Source organism: Micromesistius poutassou (genome assembly GCF_964030765.1).
Source record: "Micromesistius poutassou genome assembly, chromosome: 22".
Lineage (NCBI taxonomy): Eukaryota > Metazoa > Chordata > Actinopteri > Gadiformes > Gadidae > Micromesistius > Micromesistius poutassou.
In genome coordinates this window covers 11,794,061-11,816,367 of record NC_140292.1, presented here as the reverse complement: position 1 = coordinate 11,816,367, position 22,307 = coordinate 11,794,061, and the positions used below count along the sequence as shown (strand labels likewise).

Below are 22,307 nucleotides of genomic sequence, written 5' to 3'. Positions count from 1 at the left end.
CTCCCTCCCTCCCTGTCAGAGGTTCTTTGTCGTTTTGAGGAGCAGTCCTCCATCTCTCTCCTCTACGTCCAGACCCAGCGCACTGAGTGCTGAGTAGTCAGCATTGCCGCGGCGATCCATGGCGGCCACCAGTGCCTGGTTCTCGTGGTTTTGTTCCAGAATGTTCCTGATGGCGAAGATGGCCCATTGGCTAATGACTGCACGCTTCGTAAAGGAAAACAAGCGGACAATCAGACATTTAAAGGTGCATGAAAGACTTGAAATGTGCAGAGACAATTCATGTAGGCACAAGCTTGCTATGTTAAGTATCTTTACTATTAGTATTACTAATTACTAATTACTAATATTACTATTAGTTAAAAGTAGCAGTAAAGAACATATTTATATTAATCTATGAAATATCTTATACTCTAAGGTAAAGGATACAGGGGTTGTTGCTGTCGATGCTGCAGTTGTCCAATATGAGAGGGATGCCGTCGAGTTCTCTGACCTAAAAGGAGTGAAGAGCACAGTGACACCATGTCAGCCTAAACTAGAACACGTGCACAATAGAGCACAGACCTTGAGTTACACAAACCCTAAGACGCATGGCCCAGGGAGGTCCACCCAACGGCTGTGAGCCCCGTGACCAACGTCCTGATTGTACCGTTTGCCATCACCAAGCTAATGCTAACATGCTAGCAGCACGCAATGGTACTCACAGTTATCACAGACCCCCACAGTACAGTCTAAGGGACATCGCTTAAGCTTAAGCGTGAACACACTGACCCAACCGTTGGCCATCTGAAACCTTTGGGGAGACTCGGACGAGTTTGGCAACAAATCTGTTTGGTGTGTTCAGCTGTGTTGGAAGCTTTTGGAGCGGTGCGGACGGTGTCCGACGGTCAGTCTGTGAGCGTGCGCAGCGCCAGTGGCGAATAAACACAGTAGAAAAGTAGGCATATTGGAGAACGCTACCTAACAGGGCAGTTTGTATGACAAACCAAGAAACAGCTATGGGATCTGTCCACAATCGTTACATTATAATGGATGTCATTCATTGTGTCCAAACCGCGAGGCGGCGAGTTGAACAAAAGTCATGGCTGATTTTCTTCTACAATGTCATGTCATTTAGTTAAAGGACAATCCCCGTATTTTGAACATTGAGCCCCCTCTCTGGTTTGTCTAGGATGAAATAGAGCGGTTGACACCGACATGTTGACTATTGGTCCTGTCTCGGGTATTTGGCTCATTTAGAATCGCCCTGCCTGCTTCAGAATGACTGGCTACAGGCATTCACAAACCTGTCCATAAAACCCTAAACGTTTTTCAGAAATGTGCAACTCACCGAGTGGTTAGTGGTGTTCCAAATCTGAAGTATCGTAGCAAAATACAGCTTCTGTCGTGTTTTATTTGGCATTTTGTAAATCCATTGATTTCTGTTGGAAGACTCACTGCTCGTTGACCGGAGACGGAAAGGGGGGCTGGTTGTAGTCTTTTCGCTCGGTTCTAGCCCTACTGTAGTGACGGAGAACCGAGCGAAAAGACCACAACCAAACGTAAACAGCCCCCCTTTTCGTTTCCATAGTCAGCCATTCTGAAGCAGGCAGGGCGATTCTAAATACCCGAGACAGGACCAATAGTCAACATGTTGGCTATTGGTAACCACTCTATTTCATCCTAGACAAACCAGAAAGGGGGCTCAATGTTCAAAATACCGGAATTGTCCTTTAACCTAAACATTAATCTGGGATATGCAAACCGGCCAGATCCTTTAATGTCAGCGCACATAAAGTTATAATTCTGCAATTTGTAGCTATTCCCTCATCCTTGTTGAATAAAACGGTTTCTTCTGATCCACACAATCAAATATGGAGGCTACTTTCTATTATTAATTGACTTTCTTTTTATGCTTTTAGTCTAAAGCCATTCATAAGCTAACACCTACATTATCATACATTTTCTATTTTTTCTATGGCAGAATACTATTTCGCAGCAGTATGTTTTCAACGATATTACTTCAACGACAATAATGACAATTGGTGCAATATGGAGCACCTATAAGCCCTAATGTATCATTCTAACAACAACATTGCTCCTTGCTGTAGCATCCAGCCCGGTGCCGCTGTTGGATGCATGTAAGGGAAACATTAGATATGTATAATGTGTAAACATTGCCCAGTTCATAAATTTGTGCGAGACATTTCGGTCTCTGCTCTGGCATGTGAGTGCAAATCCCATGAAACTAACATTTCTCAAAATTATTTTGGGAAATTATTTTTCCAATACGCATGAAAAGTTCTAGATCTTCTTGTAGCACACAGAGGATGGGGCCCACGTGAGCCCAAAGAGACGGGATTGTTGTCTCTATGGTTACGACCCACGGCAACTTTTTGAAACTTTTTTTAGTACTGTTGTATGAAAATGTGCCGCACACCTACTATATGTGTCCGGGAAGCCTAACCCTTACACAGACATCAAATAAATAGACAGACCCGCCTGCTCAGACAGCTTCACCATCCACAGTCCACACACACTGTGGCGCTATAGTATAAGTGTCTGAAAAGCTAAAGTTTCTCTCAGATGCCGCAGCCAACCACTGCCAAGACAGAGCTCCACACAAATGGTGCCGCCATGGCACCCTCGGTCTTAACAACACAAACAGAACGCCACCTGCGTTCGCAGTGGAACGTTCATATCGTGTTTTGGGGAGAATGGCAAAAGATTCTTTCTAGATTGGGGACTTGTATCAGTAACAGTGATAAAATGTCATTGATTACTAATTTGACATAATAACGGTTTTCAATAAGGAGTACAGAAAATGACCAAACCTCCAGAACTGCATAGCTTAGCATTCTACGTAAACTGGCTGGTAACCTGCATAGATAGATAGCAGTAGAAGAGCTTGTTTGTAATGTAATACAAAAATATAGAAACTACGTATGATGCCAACATAATGACTTGACAGTGAGCCATTATCTTCTACCACCCCCACCCCCACGGACCTGCTTCTGGTTGAGGGGGTGGCGGTGGCAGAGGTTCCCGATCAGTCGGATGAGGTGGGCTTTGAAGCTGACGGCGGGGGAGGAGGGGTCAGCTCCTCCAGAGGAGGAGAAGGAGGAGAAGTTGTGGGAGGAGCTGAAGACGTTCTTACTGGCCTTACCCAGAGCATGAACCTCCTGGAGGAGACCTGCAGAGGAGGGCAGAGTGAGGCCGGGTTACAGCTGCCAGTAGGCCGGACATGATGCACACAGAAGGCCGTGGAAACGCCAGTGTTGGTTTACAGTACATTGAAGACGGCTGACCACAGTACTGACTCATCAATAATGTCAACTGTTTTTCGTTGATATCAATATAACATTTATTTGGATGTATCTGTATTTAAGGGGTGGAGCTCTGTACAAGCCCATTGGGCTTCGTTCCCTCCTTGCAACATTTAATGTTAATGTGTGCTAAATAAATAAACTAAACTAAACATCAGCAATATAATTCTCTTCTGGTTTCTGATTGGTTGATTCTGAAATTACTGATTGGGATATTTGCATTGTAACGTATATTTCCTCCAGGTATTGTCTAGATGAGTTCATGGTTGCAGTGCATGAGTGTGTGTGTGCGTATGTGAGTGAGTGAAAGAACTGTGTGCAACATATATCCCACCACTAGAATCCCCACAACGAGGAAAGCTTCTCTATACTAGAGGAGGAGATCAACCACTTCCAGGCCCATGGTCATATTCTAATCTGTGGTGACCTCAACCTCAGGGGGCCTGACACCATCAGCACACAGGGAGATAAACACCTACCAGGAGAAGGGACCATCGCCTCCCCAAAGTGTCCGGCCAGATATAACTACGACAAAACTACAAAGAAACATGGACTACAACTGTTACAGCTGTGAGACTGGGCACCGTCACAGTAGTTCTGGAGGAGAACCTTATGTCAGATACACCAGATGGCATTCATTGTTAACATCATTGTTATGATGGAGTGGCCACTAGCAGCAAAAACTCAAACCTTTAACATTGACTGTTTATAATACAGAAGTGTACATTGGTCGAACTATCGCAGAAAACACCTAGAAAACGACTAAAGAGAGACTCACTGAGATGTTGGCCGTGTATCTGCTTAGAGCTTTAGTATTTCTGGAATCCCTCATACAGATGTTCTTTCTCAATTGATTGTATTCATGAATTGGGCCAGCAGCATTCTCCAACAACAACCCTTCACGCCGGCCTTGATCCTGTGTTGATTCAGAGAGCGCACGGAGAGGAGGCCTCTCACAGGCCTGTCCTGCCCTGGTGATCAAGGCTTGGCAATGAAATATGATTCAGCCCATTTAAAAGAAATGGTATGTATGGGAATCAGTTTCTACTGTGGATGACGTTGTTCTCTTGGATTGATAAAAATATCAGAATAAAAGATTACCCGCCCAAGAGGTCACAGCATGTCTTTGTGTGGGAAACACTGCATTAGCTTAGTGGCTGGAATGAGCCACTTGTCAAAGTAGCAGACCTTAGTAAGTTAGATTGATATTCAAATATCATATTGTGTTTCCCCGGAAGTCACAGTAGGAGGTAGAGTGCATACGATGCCATTAGCATGCAACGGACCGTTTCCATGAATAAAACTGGATTTCTCTGGGTTTCAATATTGTTGGAAACTATTTGTCTAATGTAATGTACACAATTCATCTAAATATTTAACAAAGGTCTAGTTGTTTTAACATTTGAATGCTTAAATGTTACACAATACATTTAAGGGGCTCCCATAGTGCTGATGACTTGATCGTCCATAAGTATTCTAACCATGATGTCAGAAGCCCCAATGTGTTTCATCATCCTAACATTAGCAGTGGGGGCGCAGTGAGCTCACCAACAGTGGCCTGCAGCAGGCCGGCGTGGTCCTGCAGGAACATGAACTGCTCGAGGTCAGAGGTCATCTCGCACAGCACGTCCAGCAAGCTCATGACTGTCAGCGCCTCCTAAAGGACAAACGGGGAACTACACATCACTATGACGTCTACACACAACACACAACACACAGGGAATTACAATTCACTATGATGTCACTACAGGACACTCAGGATCTACACCTCACTATGATGTCACTATTGGACACACAGGGAACTTCACCTCACTATGATGTCACTATTGGACACACAGGGATCTATACCTCACTATGATGTCACTATTGGACACACAGTGATCTACACCTCACTATGATGTCACTACAGGACACAGGATCTACACCTCACTATGATGTCACTATTGGACACACAGGGATCTACACCTCACTATGATGTCACTACAAGACACACAGGGATCTACACCTCACTATGATGTCACTATTGGACACACAGGGATCTACACCTCACTATGATGTCACTATTGGACACACAGGGATCTACACCTCGCTATGATGTCACTATTGGACACAGGGATCTACACCTCACTATGATGTCACTACTGGACACACAGGATCTACACCTCACTATGATGTCACTACTGGACACACAGGGATCTACACCTCACTATGATGTCACTACTGGACACACAGGATCTACACCTCACTATGATGTCACTATTGGACATAACTATAGCTGCGTTTCCACCAAATGTTTAAAAGTTTGTAGGGAATGGCAGTGTGGACTGTGAATGTGAGTCAGCGCTGCAGCAGTAAAGTTGTGTCATCATGTGGTGGTGGTCATACCTCGTCTCCGTCAGCAGATCCTGATGCAAGCGCCAGGACGGCTCTGCAGCCCGTCTGGAAAGAAGAGGCCAGGTGGGTGGCCACGTCCCGTGGGATCCCACAGTCCCCGCCGCCCCCTTCCCCCAGCTGGGCCGCCAGCAGCTCCAGCAGGGTCATCCTACATTCATATACAGTACACATCAAATGATGTGTACTGCCCGCCAAAATCCTACTTGGGCGAGGTCCGGCGGGCACATGGCCAGGACTGACGCAGAGGGTGAATTATGTCCTGCAGAGGCCACTTCAAGCTTTGTTCAAGCTTTGCGTAAACTCACATACTTGACTGCTGCAGCTCTGATTCCCTTGGGGACACGCAGACCACTGATCAACCTCCTCTACTCTGAATCATTCTAGAGCCTTTACCAAACCATCTGAGCAGAATTCATTTGGTTTTCAAATGAATAAATGTTTAAATGTTGCTAGATGGTCAGATAAGATCTAGATGGTCTGATCTGATGGATACTTATTTTGTATAAGTAGTACACATTTGTCACAATTCATTTTTCTCCACACATGACACTGATTGACTTACTCTGGGGCTACAGAAAGACATGCATGTGTGATAAGTGCGTCTCCTGTGAACTTATCTTGCGTTAAGATTTCAGTTGCCTGGGCCGGTGGCTCACCAGAGCGTACCATTAAGGCTCAGTCCTAATCGCAGCACCATGTTTGATTCCTGCCCGTGGTCCTTTGCTGCATGTCCTCCCCTCTATCTCCCATACCTTCCTGTCTGTCTCACTATCATAAAGCATAAAAATGCAAACTAAAAGTGCTAAAGATTTCAGTTGACAGCCTCAACCGCATGAGCTGCAGCGCAAAGATAAGATAAGATAAGATAAAGATAGCAAAAGAGATTCAACTATAAAACATCTGGGGACTGCATTCCTCCTTTAGTACTTGTCATAGTTTCATATTTCCATACATCGATTGAAACAACACATTGTACTTCAGATGCTCATGTTCACTAAAATGTCATTATTTGTATGAAAATCTTATTTCAAACAATATAAAATACAAAAGATAAAAATAAAGTACTGTAGTTGTTATTATCCATTATTATCATCCATGTCAGCGAAGTGTTTTCCCTCTGAACATTTCTATCCCGATTCTTCTGACCTGGTTTTGCCTGGGTCCCAGGGTAAAATTACATATCAATATATCTCATTTCATAACATTATATTACCTATACAAATTACATTTTGTAGTTACTCCAATTGTGATTGTACGCTTTGGTTGTTCTCAGCCAGCCTCACTTGTCGGTAACTTGGATAAAAAACCGAATTTAAAGGACTCAATGTGAATTTTTATGATAACATTAATTAACATTGCAATGTAATTAGAGGAAAAGGAATTAGCCGAGGTAATCACCTCTCCAGGTGAGAAATCCCCGAGTACATGCTGGCCACCAGAGCTGAGGACTTGAGGAAGTGTTGGGTGGCGATCAGAACCCTGCAAAAACACACACACACACACACACACACACACACACACACACACACACACACACACACACACACACACACACACACACACACACACACACACACACACACACACACACACACACACACACACGTTCTTATGGGTCCGATCCATTTTGTTTATTCGTAATCATAGTGACATCTATGAATGCGCTTATCCACAATGGATTTTACAACGTTTTCCGGATGCTGTTTTATGGAGTCATTGTCTCCGACCTCGTCAATGGAAGACTACAGAACTCCAGGACTACACTGCTGCAGCTGAACTGTGGGATGACTGACATCACGGCACAACTGCCAGATTGTATTTTAAAAGACCCGGCGGGAAAGACGACGAAGAGGAGGCGGGGCAAGCGGGGAGGTGTCAGCAACGCTTCCGAAAACAGCAGCTCCCGGGGTTTGACAGCGACGGAGCTGACGGAGACACAGACTTAACCACTGAGGCATCTGGTGCACCATAGCGACAGGCAGAGGAAGCACACAAATCTACAAAAACAAAAACAACAAACGATACTGCACTGCTATGACTGTAAGAGAACGTATCTGTGCACCAGATCAGTCAAAATGTTATCAGTATCACTGCACCCTTTTTACCTGCCCAGCGATTTTCCACAACTTAAAGTCTACGCTCACCCAAGAGCGAACGTTGCGTCGGCTTCCAACACCATCTTCGATGCCGTGCAGAAAATGCAGTCGCTCTCACCTGAGGCGCCAAACTTCATACTGGGTGATTTTAACCATGTATCTCTAAAGAAAACACTAACAAACTTTCACCAGTATGTGTCCTGTGACTCCTGTCCCACCAGACACAACCCTGGACCTTCACTACGGATCTATAAGAGACCACCACTGGGTCCAGTGGACCACTGTGTGCATCTGCTGCCAACATAACAAACCGTCTTAAAAAGGCAGAAGCACACATCAGAGAAACAAAAGACTGGACTGATGATTCTGTGCTATGCTTACAAGACTGCCTTGACTGTACAGACTGGGAAATGTTCAAGCATCCTGTGGAGATGACTTAATGAGTTGACTGATGTGACATGCTCATACGTTGCTTTCTGTAGGGACATGATGTTCCATGCAAACAGGTAAAAATACAAACCATGGATAACTACAACTGTTAAGGATAGACAGACAGAAAAATAAATCATACTTTAAGCAGGGTGACACCGCTGAACTGCAAATAGCTAAGAAGGATCTAAAAGTAGAAATCCTTAAAGCAAAGCGAGACTATAAAAATAAACTGGAGACCAAGATGGCAACAAACAAGCTAGGATCAGCCTGGGATAGTATGAAGACAAGAGCAGGCCTCAAATCTAAATAGCAGCAGTCTAATCAGGATGGCTTCAGTTCAGACAGCGAGCTGTCCAGTGCTCTCCACCAATTTTACAATCGTTTTGATACCTTTGATTTTAACAATAAAATCCACAATTTGAGTAACCAGCTCATAGATGTTCAACATTTTAACATAAGACAAGATGAAGTGCACAAAGCCTTCCTCTCCATAAGAATTAACATGCTTTTTTAACAAGCTTTAAAAAATCTTTAGAGGCACAACAAGTACCTGAGGTCTGGAAGGATGCTGTGGTTGTCCCTGTTCCCAAAACCCTTAATGAGGAGACCAGTGGCACTCACATCAATTGTAATGAAAGCATTTGAAAAATGTGTGAGGTCTGAAATCTTACAGGTGACATAGGTGACATTTTCCTATTTGTGTGTATGAGGATTCTATACTGCAAACAAAATCTACTTTTGGGTACAAAGTAACACACACACACACATATGCACACACACACACACACACGCGCGTACGTACGTCCAGTCGATGTCGGGGTGAGTTCGGCAGAGCTCCATGACACGGAGGGCTAGAGGGATATTGTCAGGCTTTGCCAACTCCTCCACCTTTTCTTCATCCAGACAGGTGTGCAGCACCATGGAGGCATAGCTCACCACCTTCTCATCCGATCCACTCAGCAGATCTCTGCTCCCACACCAAAGGAGAACATCATCATTATGAACCATTTAGACTCACCAAGTACCACTTAAAACCATGTATAACCAAATAGAACAAGTCTTAAGTTATAACCCTTAAGTACTTCTAAGAATCATTTGGAACATCTTACTAACCAGTGTAATGACCATCCCTAGAACAACATAACCCAATTACAATAAATAGACCGAAAGTGAACTCCTTATATATCTATAGATACAAAATACCTTAATTAAGTATAATATCTTAGCTATGAAAACACAGAATCACCGCTGAATGAAAGAAGAAGACATTAAATACGTCTGTTTGTAGGCTGAGACTCACAGCATGAGGTGTGGGAGGCTGAGGCTCCAGAGGCTGTCCTTACAGGGCTGGTTCCCCACGGCCATGTTCCCCAGGAACTGGACCCCACACCGCAGCGCTGGGGACACACCAGGACCTTATTAAACAATACATCATCATACAATAGAATACCAATACAAGAAGACTGCTAATAATACTAATAGGAGTTAGTATTATCTTAAAGGACAAAGGCCCCTAACTGGGTTGTCTAGGATGAAATAGAGCGGTTGACACCGACATGTTGACTATTGGTCCTGTCTCGGGTACTGTGTCGGTATCCTGTCACGGCAACCGGACCTGAACCAGAAACGGAAAGAGGGCTGTTTATATTTGGTTGTAGTCTTTTCGCTTGGTTCTCCGTCTCAACAGTAGAGCTAGAACCGCACGAAAAGACTACAACCAAACGGAAACAGCCCCGCTTCCGTTTCTGGTTTCAATGAGATTTACAAAATGCCAAATAAAACACGACAGAAACTGTATTTCGCAACTATACTTGATTTGGAACATCAACGAACAACACTAACCACTCGGTGAGTTGCACATTTCTGAAAACAAACGTTTAGGGTTGTTTAAAGGACAGGTTGTGAATGCCCGTAGCCAGCCATTCTGAAGCAGGCAGGGCGATTCTAAATGAGCCAAATACCCGAGACAGGACCAATAGTCAACATGTCGGTGTCAACCACTCTATTTCATCCTAGACAAACCAGAAAGGGGGCTCAATGTTCAAAATACCGGAATTGTCCTTTAATATCTGCTTGGCACTGACTTCGTATTAGCTAAGTGATATTTATTAGCTAATATTTAGCTTGGGATCGGCCTCGAAAATGTGCTGGCCTTAGAAGGAGAGGAAAGGAGAGAGTAAAGCCTTACGGTCCAGCGCAGCCCCCCCGCCCTGCACACACAGGCGCTGCAGTGCACTGAGGACTTTCAGCGACTCCTCCATGAAGCTCAGATCGCTGAACACAAAACAGACATGATGTGGAACTCTGCAGCAATTCATTGAAGGCCTCTTCTCTGCCACCAGGTGTGAGGTTCACCGTTTACAAATCCATCCAGATTTGTTGAATCCAAAGTGGGAGTGTCAGCCTTACGATAGTAGATAGTTAAAACTCAAGCCTGCCAGTTGCCGACCAGGGATTTGTACATCTGGATGGACACTCTATGGAACTAGTGGATACATCACCCATCAAAACATTACCGACATCTATCACCTGCACGTCATACAACACATTTTTTTCCAATGTCGCCTTTCTTTGAAGTTGTGTAATATGAATGATTTTTACTGAGCAACGTCTAAGACGATTTGCTGTTTGAACCTTAATGGCTCAGTGGGTAATACCTGAGCAGCGCCTGGTTCCGGGGGCTCTGGACGCACGCGTTCCTCTGAGCCCTGAAGCACTCAGCTATCAGCTGAAGGTTCAGTTCATCCTCTCCTCCAGAGGCCTCCAGCTCCTCTCTGAGGCGGGACAGAAGGCTCCGGAGAGAGCAGAACACATCCTTCTCCACCTCCTCCCTGATCCGAGAACACAGTGTCAGAGATGATGTGGAACAATGTGTAAAGAGACTCAATCAATTGTAACCGCCCCTCCTAGCTGAAACATCTGTAACCTATAGCTTGTCAAAATGACTTTCTTGTACAGCTATCGCGCACATATTAAACAATAGCAATATAGAACCTTTGCCTTTTGGAATCAATGCACATTGTGTCCCTACATGGTACGTGAAACCATGTTCTATATATATATATATATATATATGTGTGTGTAACAGTCAATCACAAGTGGTTCACTAAATGAGCAGCAACCTCAGTGCTACTACGATTGTTAATGGGAGTGGCAGGAATTTAGGATTTAAAGTATGTTCCACAGGCTCAGATAAACAAACTAGCACACCCAGTAAAGTTTGTGTAAGCAGATCTTTAGCATATTTTCAAAAGCGGGCCCCAAGAAGCATAAAAAAAGAATCACCTTAACACTTCACCGAAAGGATTTCAATGGGATGACCGTGGTGACCCAGCGAATAGTATGATGAGACGGGTATTACGAAAAGTCAGACACATCCAGAGACATTTCGGAGGCCTGGACAATAAAATGTCTTTGCGTGCAAACGAAGGTCTCAGCAAAGCTGAAAGTGTTTCTGTAGTGTAGCTGAATAATCATTGTTCATATAACAACACCAAATTAGTGTTTTTAGGGTGTAATTGTTATTGAATTAATTAAATTATTTGTTTTACTGATTTCAATTGATAATAAATCATAATGGCATGTGACACATGACAACTCCAGGGCTGTAAAAAACGTTAATTGATTTATGTTATTCATTTTGATATTTAACTTAACAGTCAGTGTGTTTGCTGTTTGTCACACAGTCAGCTACAATCAGATAAACAACGTATTTCCTTAGTTTTTTCATCTAAAATTACTGCATAATAACATTTTGCTGATACCTTCGATTGCACGCAAAGACATTTGATTGCCCAGGCCTGCGAAATGTCTCCGAAATGTCTCCGGAAGTGATCGGATGTGTCCGAATTTGAGTAGACCCTGATAATACGGAATGCTCACGGTACTAGTAACAGGGTATAATAGTTCTGTGCTTGATAATATTCTACTTTTATTACGTGCATCTTAGCATGATTTGTTCTACTTTTCTACAAATGAACCTTCATGAAAACCTGAAAAGGCACAGTGCATTTTTAATGTATGAAACATTTTGAAATGAATTACTAATATAACTACATTTAATAATAACTTCAATAAACACCATACAACATTCAATACCATGTATGAAACAGTCCATCTATCTGACAATAGCCGACACATGACAAGTCAGAATGACTAATGAATAACTAAAGGCCGCTCAAACAAAACATGTCCTAGTAGTTAAACAAAATCAAACCTGTATTCCTGACTCCGCAGCATAGATGTAAATGTTTTTAAGACATTTAAATGGTTAGGGCACAACTTTTCATTTAAAAGTCCGGAGAAGAAAGAAGAAATGTCCATGGCACTGTCTGTGGGGGCAGCCATGTTGGTCGCTGGTGTGGGCGGGGCTTAGGGCTTGGGCGGAGCTTCGGGTCGCATGCAGGCTTCCGGTGCCTTAGGGCCATTCCACGCGTTTTTGTTTTAATAAATACGTTCACATCACTTAGAAATTTGCTTGGAAATGTGTTATTTATTATTATAAATCTCTACTCACCTACATTTTTATGAAAGCGAGTGATGAAGATCGTCTAAAATTTGTTATGGATGGATCTTTCTCTATCCACAGTAATTACCTTTCCGGCCAGAAAGAAGTGACTGATGGGGCAATTAATATATATATTTAGTTATATATATATATATATAAAACAAAAAAATCTATAAACAAAAACTATTCAAATTATTGGTTATTATTACTGTGTAGAACGAAAAAAGTCGGACAATCATGCCCTGGGACAAGATTCATTAGATTAATTTTCGTGACCATGAGCACGATACATAACTATGGGTGCACTGCACTGTCTGCGCACACCCCTTCTGAAGTCTCTCTCTCGGTGTTTATGTTATAAAATAACATAAAAAGGTCTATAGTCTAGGTCTATGGTCTATAGTATAATATATAATTAATAAGTATAAAACGTTAAATACAAAAAGTATAAAACGTTAAATACAAAATATATACACATATCAAATATTATACTATAAAAGTACTACAAAAAAGTCAAATGTGCGATATTATAAAAATTACAGTATGTCATATAAACAGATAAATTAAAGATTCACTCTGAATACACATATTTACAATATGTGGGATGTGTGCAATAGGCAAGGCAAGGCAAGGCAACTTTATTTATATAGCACTTTTCATACACAAGGCAGACTCAAAGTGCTTCACATATAAACATTGTCATACAATAAAATAAAATAATAGATAAGTAAAAAGTAAAATAGATAGTTTAAAAAAACTATTTAAGTTTAAAAAAAAAAAAACATTTTAGAAAGGCATTTTAGAAATAGTGCAATAATTGTGTGAAGAGTGAGTCCAGGGGGTGAGTCTGTTTATGGGGAGTTTGAGGTCCTTCTCTCATCACAACAGGTGACCAATCTTGCTGCGATCGCACAGTGTTGTATTTCTCCCAACAGGTATGGCAGTTTGTGAGCATCTGGAGTGTCTTTAAAGTCCTTGCATGCCTTTGTAATCCGTGGGAAGTGTGTGTTCCTGATGTCTTCGTATGACTGGCAGGAAGTCAGGAAGTGCAGCTCTGTTGCCAGTTGGTTTTGTGTGCAGTGGGAGCACAGTCTTCTCCTGGGAGCCAGGTCTGTCTGCGGCGTCCCTTCTCCATGGCCAGGCTGTGTTCGCTGAGTCTGTATCCGGTCAAGGATTTCCTCAGTTTTGGGTCACGGTTGTCAGGTATTCTGCCACGGTGTAGTCTCTGTTGAGGGACAAAAAGCAAGTCAATTTACTCTGGTATTTGGTGGACTCTTTCCAATGTGCCAAATACTTTTCCTTTTGTTTTCTTATGATTTGGTTTTGCCTGATGTGTTGGTTGTTGTGTGTTGGACAGAGTCCCAGGACAAGCTGGCTAAGGGGACACTTTTCTGGGTGTAACTCTCTGTGGGTAAGAGTCTTGTTGTGGAGTGTGTTGCTGTTGCTTTCCTTAATGTGGTTATAACATTTTAGGGCTCTCTTGTGAATTTTAATAACGATTGGATATAGTCCTAATTCTGCTGCAGCAAATCACTTTTTTCCATTTTCATATGAGCAACTTTCATATTTGACTAAACTAAGACTAACTAAACGTCAATATTCCCATGATGTTCCCAGACACTGTCATAAGTTATAAGGTCCCCTGTGGTCTAGACAGCATGGGACAGCACTTGATACCTCATAAATAACAGCTTTGCGTAAGCTGCTATGTGAACAATGTGTGTGTAGAGTGGTACATCAAGATGCCTGGATTATCACTAAAGTACAAAAACAATAAAATACTAATGTTACTCATGAAACCTTTGTCAGAAATGTATATCCAAGCAGATACAATAAGGAGAAGAACACTTGCCTTGGTTGGTGACTGTTGGTATTCTAAACAAACAAATGCCCATATTTGAGTATGTTTCCTTTACACAAACTGCATTGTTAACCATTGTATAAAAATGTGGACTCAGACAACAACATAATTTACACCAAAAAAGGTAAATTTTAGTGGCCCTAATAATCTATGTTCATTGTGACTTATATCTTAGAGTTATATCTTAGATTACCTTGGGGCGAAGATACAAATTAGACCGGTTCAGTGCCCTCCGGTTCCTGATGTCCAGAGGACACTGGTCCACCAACGGCACCACCGCCGGTCAGAGCTGACCCGGCAGAGGGACTCCAGGAACATTATCCCGCAGAGTTTGAATGAAATCCTCTGCAGAGAGGTCAAGGGACACATAGTAAAGGGCTGGGTGCGATCTGTGAACAGATGCAAGCAAAGGTATTTTGATTGTAATATGCCAATAATATTTGTAATATGACAAAACAAATGAATTAAATGAATTAGATTTCTGACAAATGTGTTAACTGTGTGAGTAAATGTACAGTATAAGAATGGGCCACATTCAATTTCTGAATTCATGGGGGACCACTGAAAAGAGAAGAATGTTTTCCCAAGTAGTTTGGCCAAACTCTGCTCTACATCGCCCTTCTTTGTGGCTCCTTCAGCAGGTTCTGCTGATCCACCACCTCGGGCTGCTCATGGTCTACATCCAACCCTAATGCTGAGCATCCACCGCTACTGCTAATCTGTTGCTCAATAGGCCACAGAGACGGCCTGATATTGAGGCCATCATTGGCCGTGCTAACGGGGCAGATTCAGATACAGTTTGACTAATGCAACACTTGACGGAAATAATTCATTAATAATTCATAAGTTGCAGAAGCAATGGCAAGTGAATTTGTTCCGCAATCAAGGTAAGGGTGGTCCAACAAAATTTCATACACACATATATCAGACGTAAAATCAATCTAATCACTCACTCAGGTACATAAAAGTAAAGAGTAAAAAGTAAACAGCATGTGGAGTGATTACTAGGCCTGATAGATACTGATGATGTGAAATATTGACCAGTATGTGCAATGGTGGTAGTATAAATTTAAACAATGCAGGACATAATCACTGCAAGTCTGGCTTGTTGTTAAATTTGAATATGGAACATACATATATTATATAAATATGGAAAGAACAAGAGTATGAACATGAATTGAACATGAATGACCATGAACATGAATTGCTTGACACAAATGATATACTTTAAGAATAATGATGATATACTATCTATGAACAATAGATGGTTAAATTAAATTATATGGTTAAATCAAATTATGAAGATGGAGATTGTGAAAGCTACGGTTTAAGATCACAGTACAGATAGGGGGCTAATACAGCCTGTAAACTGTTAACTGACAGAGACAGTCAGATGGTCAGTGGATAGTACCCAGTAGATGAGGTTAAACGGTGGAAGGGGCAAATAGAGAGAGACTCATGCTGATAAGTACATTTCTCTCCTTCTCTTTTGTGTGGTGTTGAACAGCTGGGTGCGCCCAGGGGACAAAGGACCTCCTCAGCCTGCCCGTTACGCATGGTATTGACAGAAGTCTGATACTCAAAATGCTCGGCTGTTTGTTGAATGTGTTGTACAGTGGGGGTCATTATCCAGGACTGCCATCATCCAGTCTTCTTTTCTCTGCTATTGAAGTGATGCACTCCAGCTCTATACCCAAAACATAGCCAGCTTTCCTCAACAGCTTGTCCGGTCGCCCAGTATCTATCTTCTTAACACTGCCTCCCCACAACAGCATATAGGAGAGATAACAGACTGGCAAAACATCCTGAGGAGCTTGCAGACATTGAAGGACCACAGCCTCCTTATCAAGTACAGCCGGCTCTGCTCTTTCTAGAGTGCATCTGTGTTGGCATTTGTACATGGTGACCCCCTCCACATTGTCCCCTCAATGTTCCCTCAACTTTAAAATGTATATCTCTGCCGTCTTTCGCCTCATTGCTATGAATTTAACACCATATTGTCCCACAGTCACCTGGTACATGTGTGCCAAGTCTGCAGCTTTTCCCACTTTCGGCACCAAAGGAGTTAATGTGTGGGTGTTTGGTCAAGTTGTGGTCACTGCACTATATCCAAATGGTCTGACCGTATGGGTTTGCGATGTGAAAGTTGTTCATCATGACAAATGGTCCATGTATCACAAGTTTCATGCAAATTGCACCTTCCTAGTGGTAATGGCAGCCTGTTGAATTCTTGAACTTCAAGGCCTTGTTATAGTGCCACCTATGGCCCATCTTATGATTCCCTTACTAACTTTACGAGTTCTACAAGCCTGCCAATTTTTATAACTTTTGGAGCTAAAAAAAACATACAATAACAATAGGTTGTCTCGCAGCTTCGCTGCTTGACCCCCAATAATACTAACGAATACAATAGGGTTCCTACGGATTTCGTAGGACCCTAATAATGATAATAACGTATCCTTTATTAATCCCCTTAATCAGGGAAATTCTTTCTAACCCATCTGGGAGCACTGCTATTACACCTGGAGCAGCACACAGCCAAGACCATCAATGGTTCAATTATATATATATATATATATATATATATGATTAATATATAATAATATATATATATATATATAGATATGATTAATATGTAATAATATATATGATTAATATATTCCTCACCATGATCTGACGTGCAGACACTGTGAAAAAAAAATAGGAAAAAGGTGACCAAAACACAACCTACTACATTAAAGGCTTTGAGTTGAGTTACAAAGGTATCAAGAGTAGGGGCCAGTGTAATGTGAAAAGGTAAATAGTGAAATGGTAAATGTTGTGAATATTTTGGGGGCAATGTTGAAATGTGGGTGTAGTAGTAGTACTAGTACTACTAGTAGACTACTAGTACTCCCAGATAGGTGAAATGCAGAGAAAGAATTTCCCCAAAGGGATTAATAAAGTATACACTATTATTATTATTGTATTTTTTCTATCTGTCTCGTTCCAACTGATAGTCAATTATTCCTGGTCTTATACTACCATCTACAGGCTAAAACTTGCAACTGCATGTTAATACTTCAGACAGACTTCGATAGATAGTGTATAATCAAAGTGTATGTAGGCCTACTTGTAGTGTTCACCACCTCCACATTAACCCCCTCTAATTTAAAACATCTTAACATCTTTAGACTTTAAAAACGATGCATACGTTTGTTTTTGAACTTGAAGCTAAACAAAACTCAAAATGAAAGGTAGACTTTCAAACTATTATATTGTTAAACTACTATACATATAAATATAAATAGACACACTATACACTAAACTAACACCATAAACAAGTAGGCCTGTAGAGTAGGTAAGTTTGAGCAAACTTTGCAACAGGAAAGATTTGTGAAAGAAGATCTTTGGTCTCGACTGACTGTGTGTTTGCCCTGGCATATGATTGGGTGAAAGCAGTTCAAATCTATTGGCTGCATATGTTTCAAACGCCGTTCTGAACGGCGTGAAGTTGGTCAAACGGCGTTTGAAACGGCGTTCAATACGGCGTACAGTTTGTCGAACGGCGTTCAATACGGCGTACAGTTTGTCGAACGGCGTTCAATACGGCGTCAGAACGCCGTTAATTGAAAACCGAATGATTGGGTTAGTCCAACTATGATTGGATTATTAAGATGCATGTATACACCTTAATCAAACTAAAATCGAATCAAATCGTGTTTCTCATAGTCGGATTAAGACTCCTCATAGTTAACGCATTAAGCGTGCATGTATACGGTCAATATATTTGGAATTGGATTTTGCGTTCTGCGCATGCTCGAGATCTTTTCCAAGGGCCGTGAGGAAGTAGAAGGAGACGGTAGTCATGTTGTTGTTGTCATAGACATATAAAGAATTCTTCTTTCTTTATAAATATAAATATTTATTTATTTATTTATTTATATGTTTATGGTTGTCGCCGTCGGAAAACGAGAAACTGATTTATTTTAAAAAGGTGACGCAGAAGATGGAGGAAGCTGGTGTAGTTACCCCCTATAAGGAGTGTATCATCATTGTGATGATTGTGGGTATAATTATCACAAGGAGGGATGGTAGGATCCCGCATGGAAGGTATGTAGTGACATATGATGGTTCTGCGGGGGCCAAATCCACAGGGGGGTTCTCCCTCTAAAATTCTCAGGGACATGGAGGAGAAAGGGATTGCTGCCGCAGATGTTTTCAGTAGACAGCTGTCAGTTACCTTTGGGTCCATATAATATCTCCTACTCCATTGGAGAGTAGGAGATATTATATGGACCCAAAGTTAACTGACAGCTGTCTACTAAAAACATCTTTCTCGAATGCCGCCTGATTTTGTTGTTGCTGGTGACGTAAAGAGGTCAGCCGGTGGCTCTATTACCACTAGTTGAAATGGGTACAGCGCCACCTATCATACCGGGCATGACACGCTTCGGCCAATGAATCGATTTTCTCACCGCCATGTATACGTGGACAATTGCAGTTGTCCAATTGAGGAGCATAGTCGAACTATGGCTTTAATCGGATTAAGCGGTGCATGTAAACGTAATGATTGTTACCCCTTATGGTTTTTTTCATACCAGCGGATAATAACGACAGTGCTACTGTAACAGAGTTGAAAAAGACTCAGAAGTGAATTCTCACAAAATGATATTATTAACATGCCATTGTTAACATGCATGTTAATATGAAAGGTCCAGATGTTGTACCGCATTCACCAAGATTGTATATGAGGCTGCGTACATTAGAACCCTGCCCGTACATTAGAACCCTACCTGTACATTAGAACCCTACCTGTACATTAGAACCCTACCCGTACATTAGAACCCTACCTGTACATTAGAACCCTACCTGTACATTAGAACCCTACCTGTACATTAGAACCCTACCTGTACATTAGAACCCTACCCGTACATTAGAACTAGGCCATCTCCGTTGGAGGTAAGCAGGTTTTGGGAGCGCTCTGTGTATAATTTGATATTTTAATAAATGAACATGTTTTATTTACAATTTCTGATTTAATATTAGTGTATATATACGTTTAGGAACTTATGCTCTCGAAGTTTAATGTTAGCAGGGTTTATAATTCAGTTTGTAGTTTTGGCGGCAACCCCTCTCGATACTGTCATGGAGAGCATTGTTCTCTTTCTGTTTTTATGTTATTTTAGACTTGTTCGGGCAGTCACGCTGGAGCTCATGACATGTTTTTTTATTGTGAATGCAAGTATGTGGTAATTTCCTAATGATAATAAAAAAAACGATACGATCATCCCGTACATGAGAAGTAGGCCATCTCCGTTATGCTGGAGCTCATGACATGTTTTTATTGTGAATGCAGGCAGCAGACAATAAATGTCACTGAGGAGTCCCAGGGGTCTGAATCGTTTCCACGAACACCTGTACAAGTGAGGGTCGTTACACTACCCTTTATGGTTTCTTTCATGACGGCCGATAAAAAACGACAGTTTTACCCCTTATGTTTTTTTTTTCACTGTCGATAAAAAACGACAGTGTACCACTTATGTTTTTTTTTACGACGGCCGATAAACAAAACAACAGTGTGTATGCAGTGGCGGCTGGTGGAAAAAATTGTTGGTGGGGCTGGAGCAGGAGATTCCAAATCATTCACAAAATTCACTTAAATCCACTCCAATTTAAATTAAATGAGATTATCAAATGGAATGACACATTATCATTCATACTTAAAGGAAATTAAACTAAATTTTGACGATTGGTCCAATAGTCAAAATTTTGATGACAACCACTCTACTTTATCCTAGACAAACCAGAAAGGGGGCTCAATGTTCAAAATACCAGAATTGTCCTTTAATAAGCAAAAACTAGACCAAGTCATCTTGAGGGAGTTTTATTGACACAGTAAAAAATAAATAATAATAATAATAATTAAAAAAATTAAAAATGTATTATTTTTTGTACAGGACCTTTGCTCATCTAGCCTTCTGAGTGGCACATCTCTCAATGACCCTTGTTCTGAGTTATTTCTCTATAGAGCAGAGCTAGAGCGTTCTTGCGATCTTGTGTCATAGTGTTCCTAACGTCTTTATCCTCTTTAAAGTAGAGAAGCACCTCTCTGATTCTGCTGTTGTCATTGGTGTAGTGATGAGGATCTTGAGACTTACAGTTTCTGTGAATGTGTCTTTAAGGTTATTTTCCATCAGAACCTGAAATAGAGCCAGTGCACCACTGCAACCCTTGAAGTCCTCATGTTCCTAGATCAGGGACAGTTCGGTTTTTAGTCTGGCATTGTCCAACATGGGATAGGCATCCACCGTGGCTTCTAGTGCTGTATCTGGGAATTTTTTGCGGTGTTGTAGGAACAAGTCTCCTTGCAAGAGAGTGGCACTGATGAGATGCTTGGTGAAGGAAAACCTCTCCTTGGCAAGGCTCATAATGGTATCACATACCTATGAAATTATACATAATTGAAGAAAAGTAACTTTAAAGACATGCATGTGATATATTTCATAACAGTCACCACAGAAAACCTTTGTGGTGACTCAGTTTTCACATTTCTCTGTTCAACAATACAATAAAAGTCCCTTTTACTGGCCGGGTGTGTCTACACGTTTTGAAAAATAAACGACAACATCAGACAGACGTATTTCCGAGCATTACCAACTTTTACTTGCTGGAAATAAAAAATAAATCCAGAACTGTATTAAAATATGTGCTATTGCTATGTAAAATAGCACATATAAAATATCACACAAATAAATTCACCTGTCGAGTTTTTCAGCTAATGATCTTCTTTCAAAGGGATACGGGTGTAGTACAAATAACAGATTGTTAATAAAATAACAGATTAAGCAACATCAGCAATGTGGATATACATTAGTATCATAGAAAATAAAGAAAATGTGTGTTTTACACACCAAGTTATAAACAAAGTCAGACTGAATCTCTCAGGTTCTGACATTTCAGGACATATTGTGCTGCCAGGGTAGCCGACGGACCTTCACCAAGAAGAATTGCAATTTTGTCCTCATGTTCCATGTCTGCAAAATTCGGAATATAGATTTGTAATTTGGTGAAGTATATCTTAAAATGTCATATTTTTACAATGTAAAGGAAGTGCTCCTCTGTCTCAACCTTCTCTGCCTGACAGTGACCACATATTCTGTGTTCTCTCGGCAGCCAAGTCTTTCTGTGCCTGCCTGTTTCCACTGCCAGGCTGTGGTCACTGAGCCTGTACTTGGTCAGGATTTGCCTCTGCTTCACATCTCTGACAGAGAGAAGATAGTCTGCTAATTTGTAATTTCTTTTTAGGATCAGATAGGAATTCATTCTACTTTGGTTTGAGGTTTGTCCAATGTTCCAAATAGTCTTCTTTTGCCTCATTCATTATTTTGTTGACTCTAATTGGTGTTTTGGAGGCAGTGCTGGACTGGACTGAGCTTGATGTATGTTAGTTAGTCTCTCTCTCTCTCTCTCTCTCTCTCTCTCTCTCTCTCTCTCTCTCTCTCTCTCTCTCCGAGCGAGTGGAGCTGCGAGTGAGAGAGTGTGCGCGACCAGGACGCGCAGGAAGGGGGGGGGGGACAGCACGCAGCCGCAGCGGTCCAGTCGCGAGCGGAGCTCGGAGCAGCAACACACCACACGGCGCACGGGTTCGAGAGAGAGAGAGAGAGAGCGAGAGAGAGAGAGAGATCCCTGATTCGTGATTGACAGCTGAACCTCTAAACGGACATTTGGGATTA

The 22,307-nt window shown here is 41.7% G+C and overlaps 1 protein-coding gene across 1 annotated transcript; it reads right to left on the bottom strand.

Annotated features, from left to right (window-relative positions):
• Window positions 1-12,583, bottom strand: atxn10 (ataxin 10). The gene is made up of 11 exons (XM_084486293.1): window positions 12,441-12,583; window positions 10,882-11,055; window positions 10,413-10,498; window positions 9,525-9,621; window positions 9,027-9,191; window positions 7,095-7,175; window positions 5,688-5,844; window positions 4,851-4,959; window positions 2,985-3,169; window positions 427-490; window positions 1-197 (listed from the first exon to the last, which is right to left on the bottom strand). Exons 1-11 carry the CDS (start codon window positions 12,569-12,571, stop codon window positions 16-18), a joined length of 1,431 nt encoding a protein of 476 aa, XP_084342419.1. The 5' UTR covers window positions 12,572-12,583; the 3' UTR covers window positions 1-15.
• Between the last annotated feature and the right edge of the window lie 9,724 nt (window positions 12,584-22,307).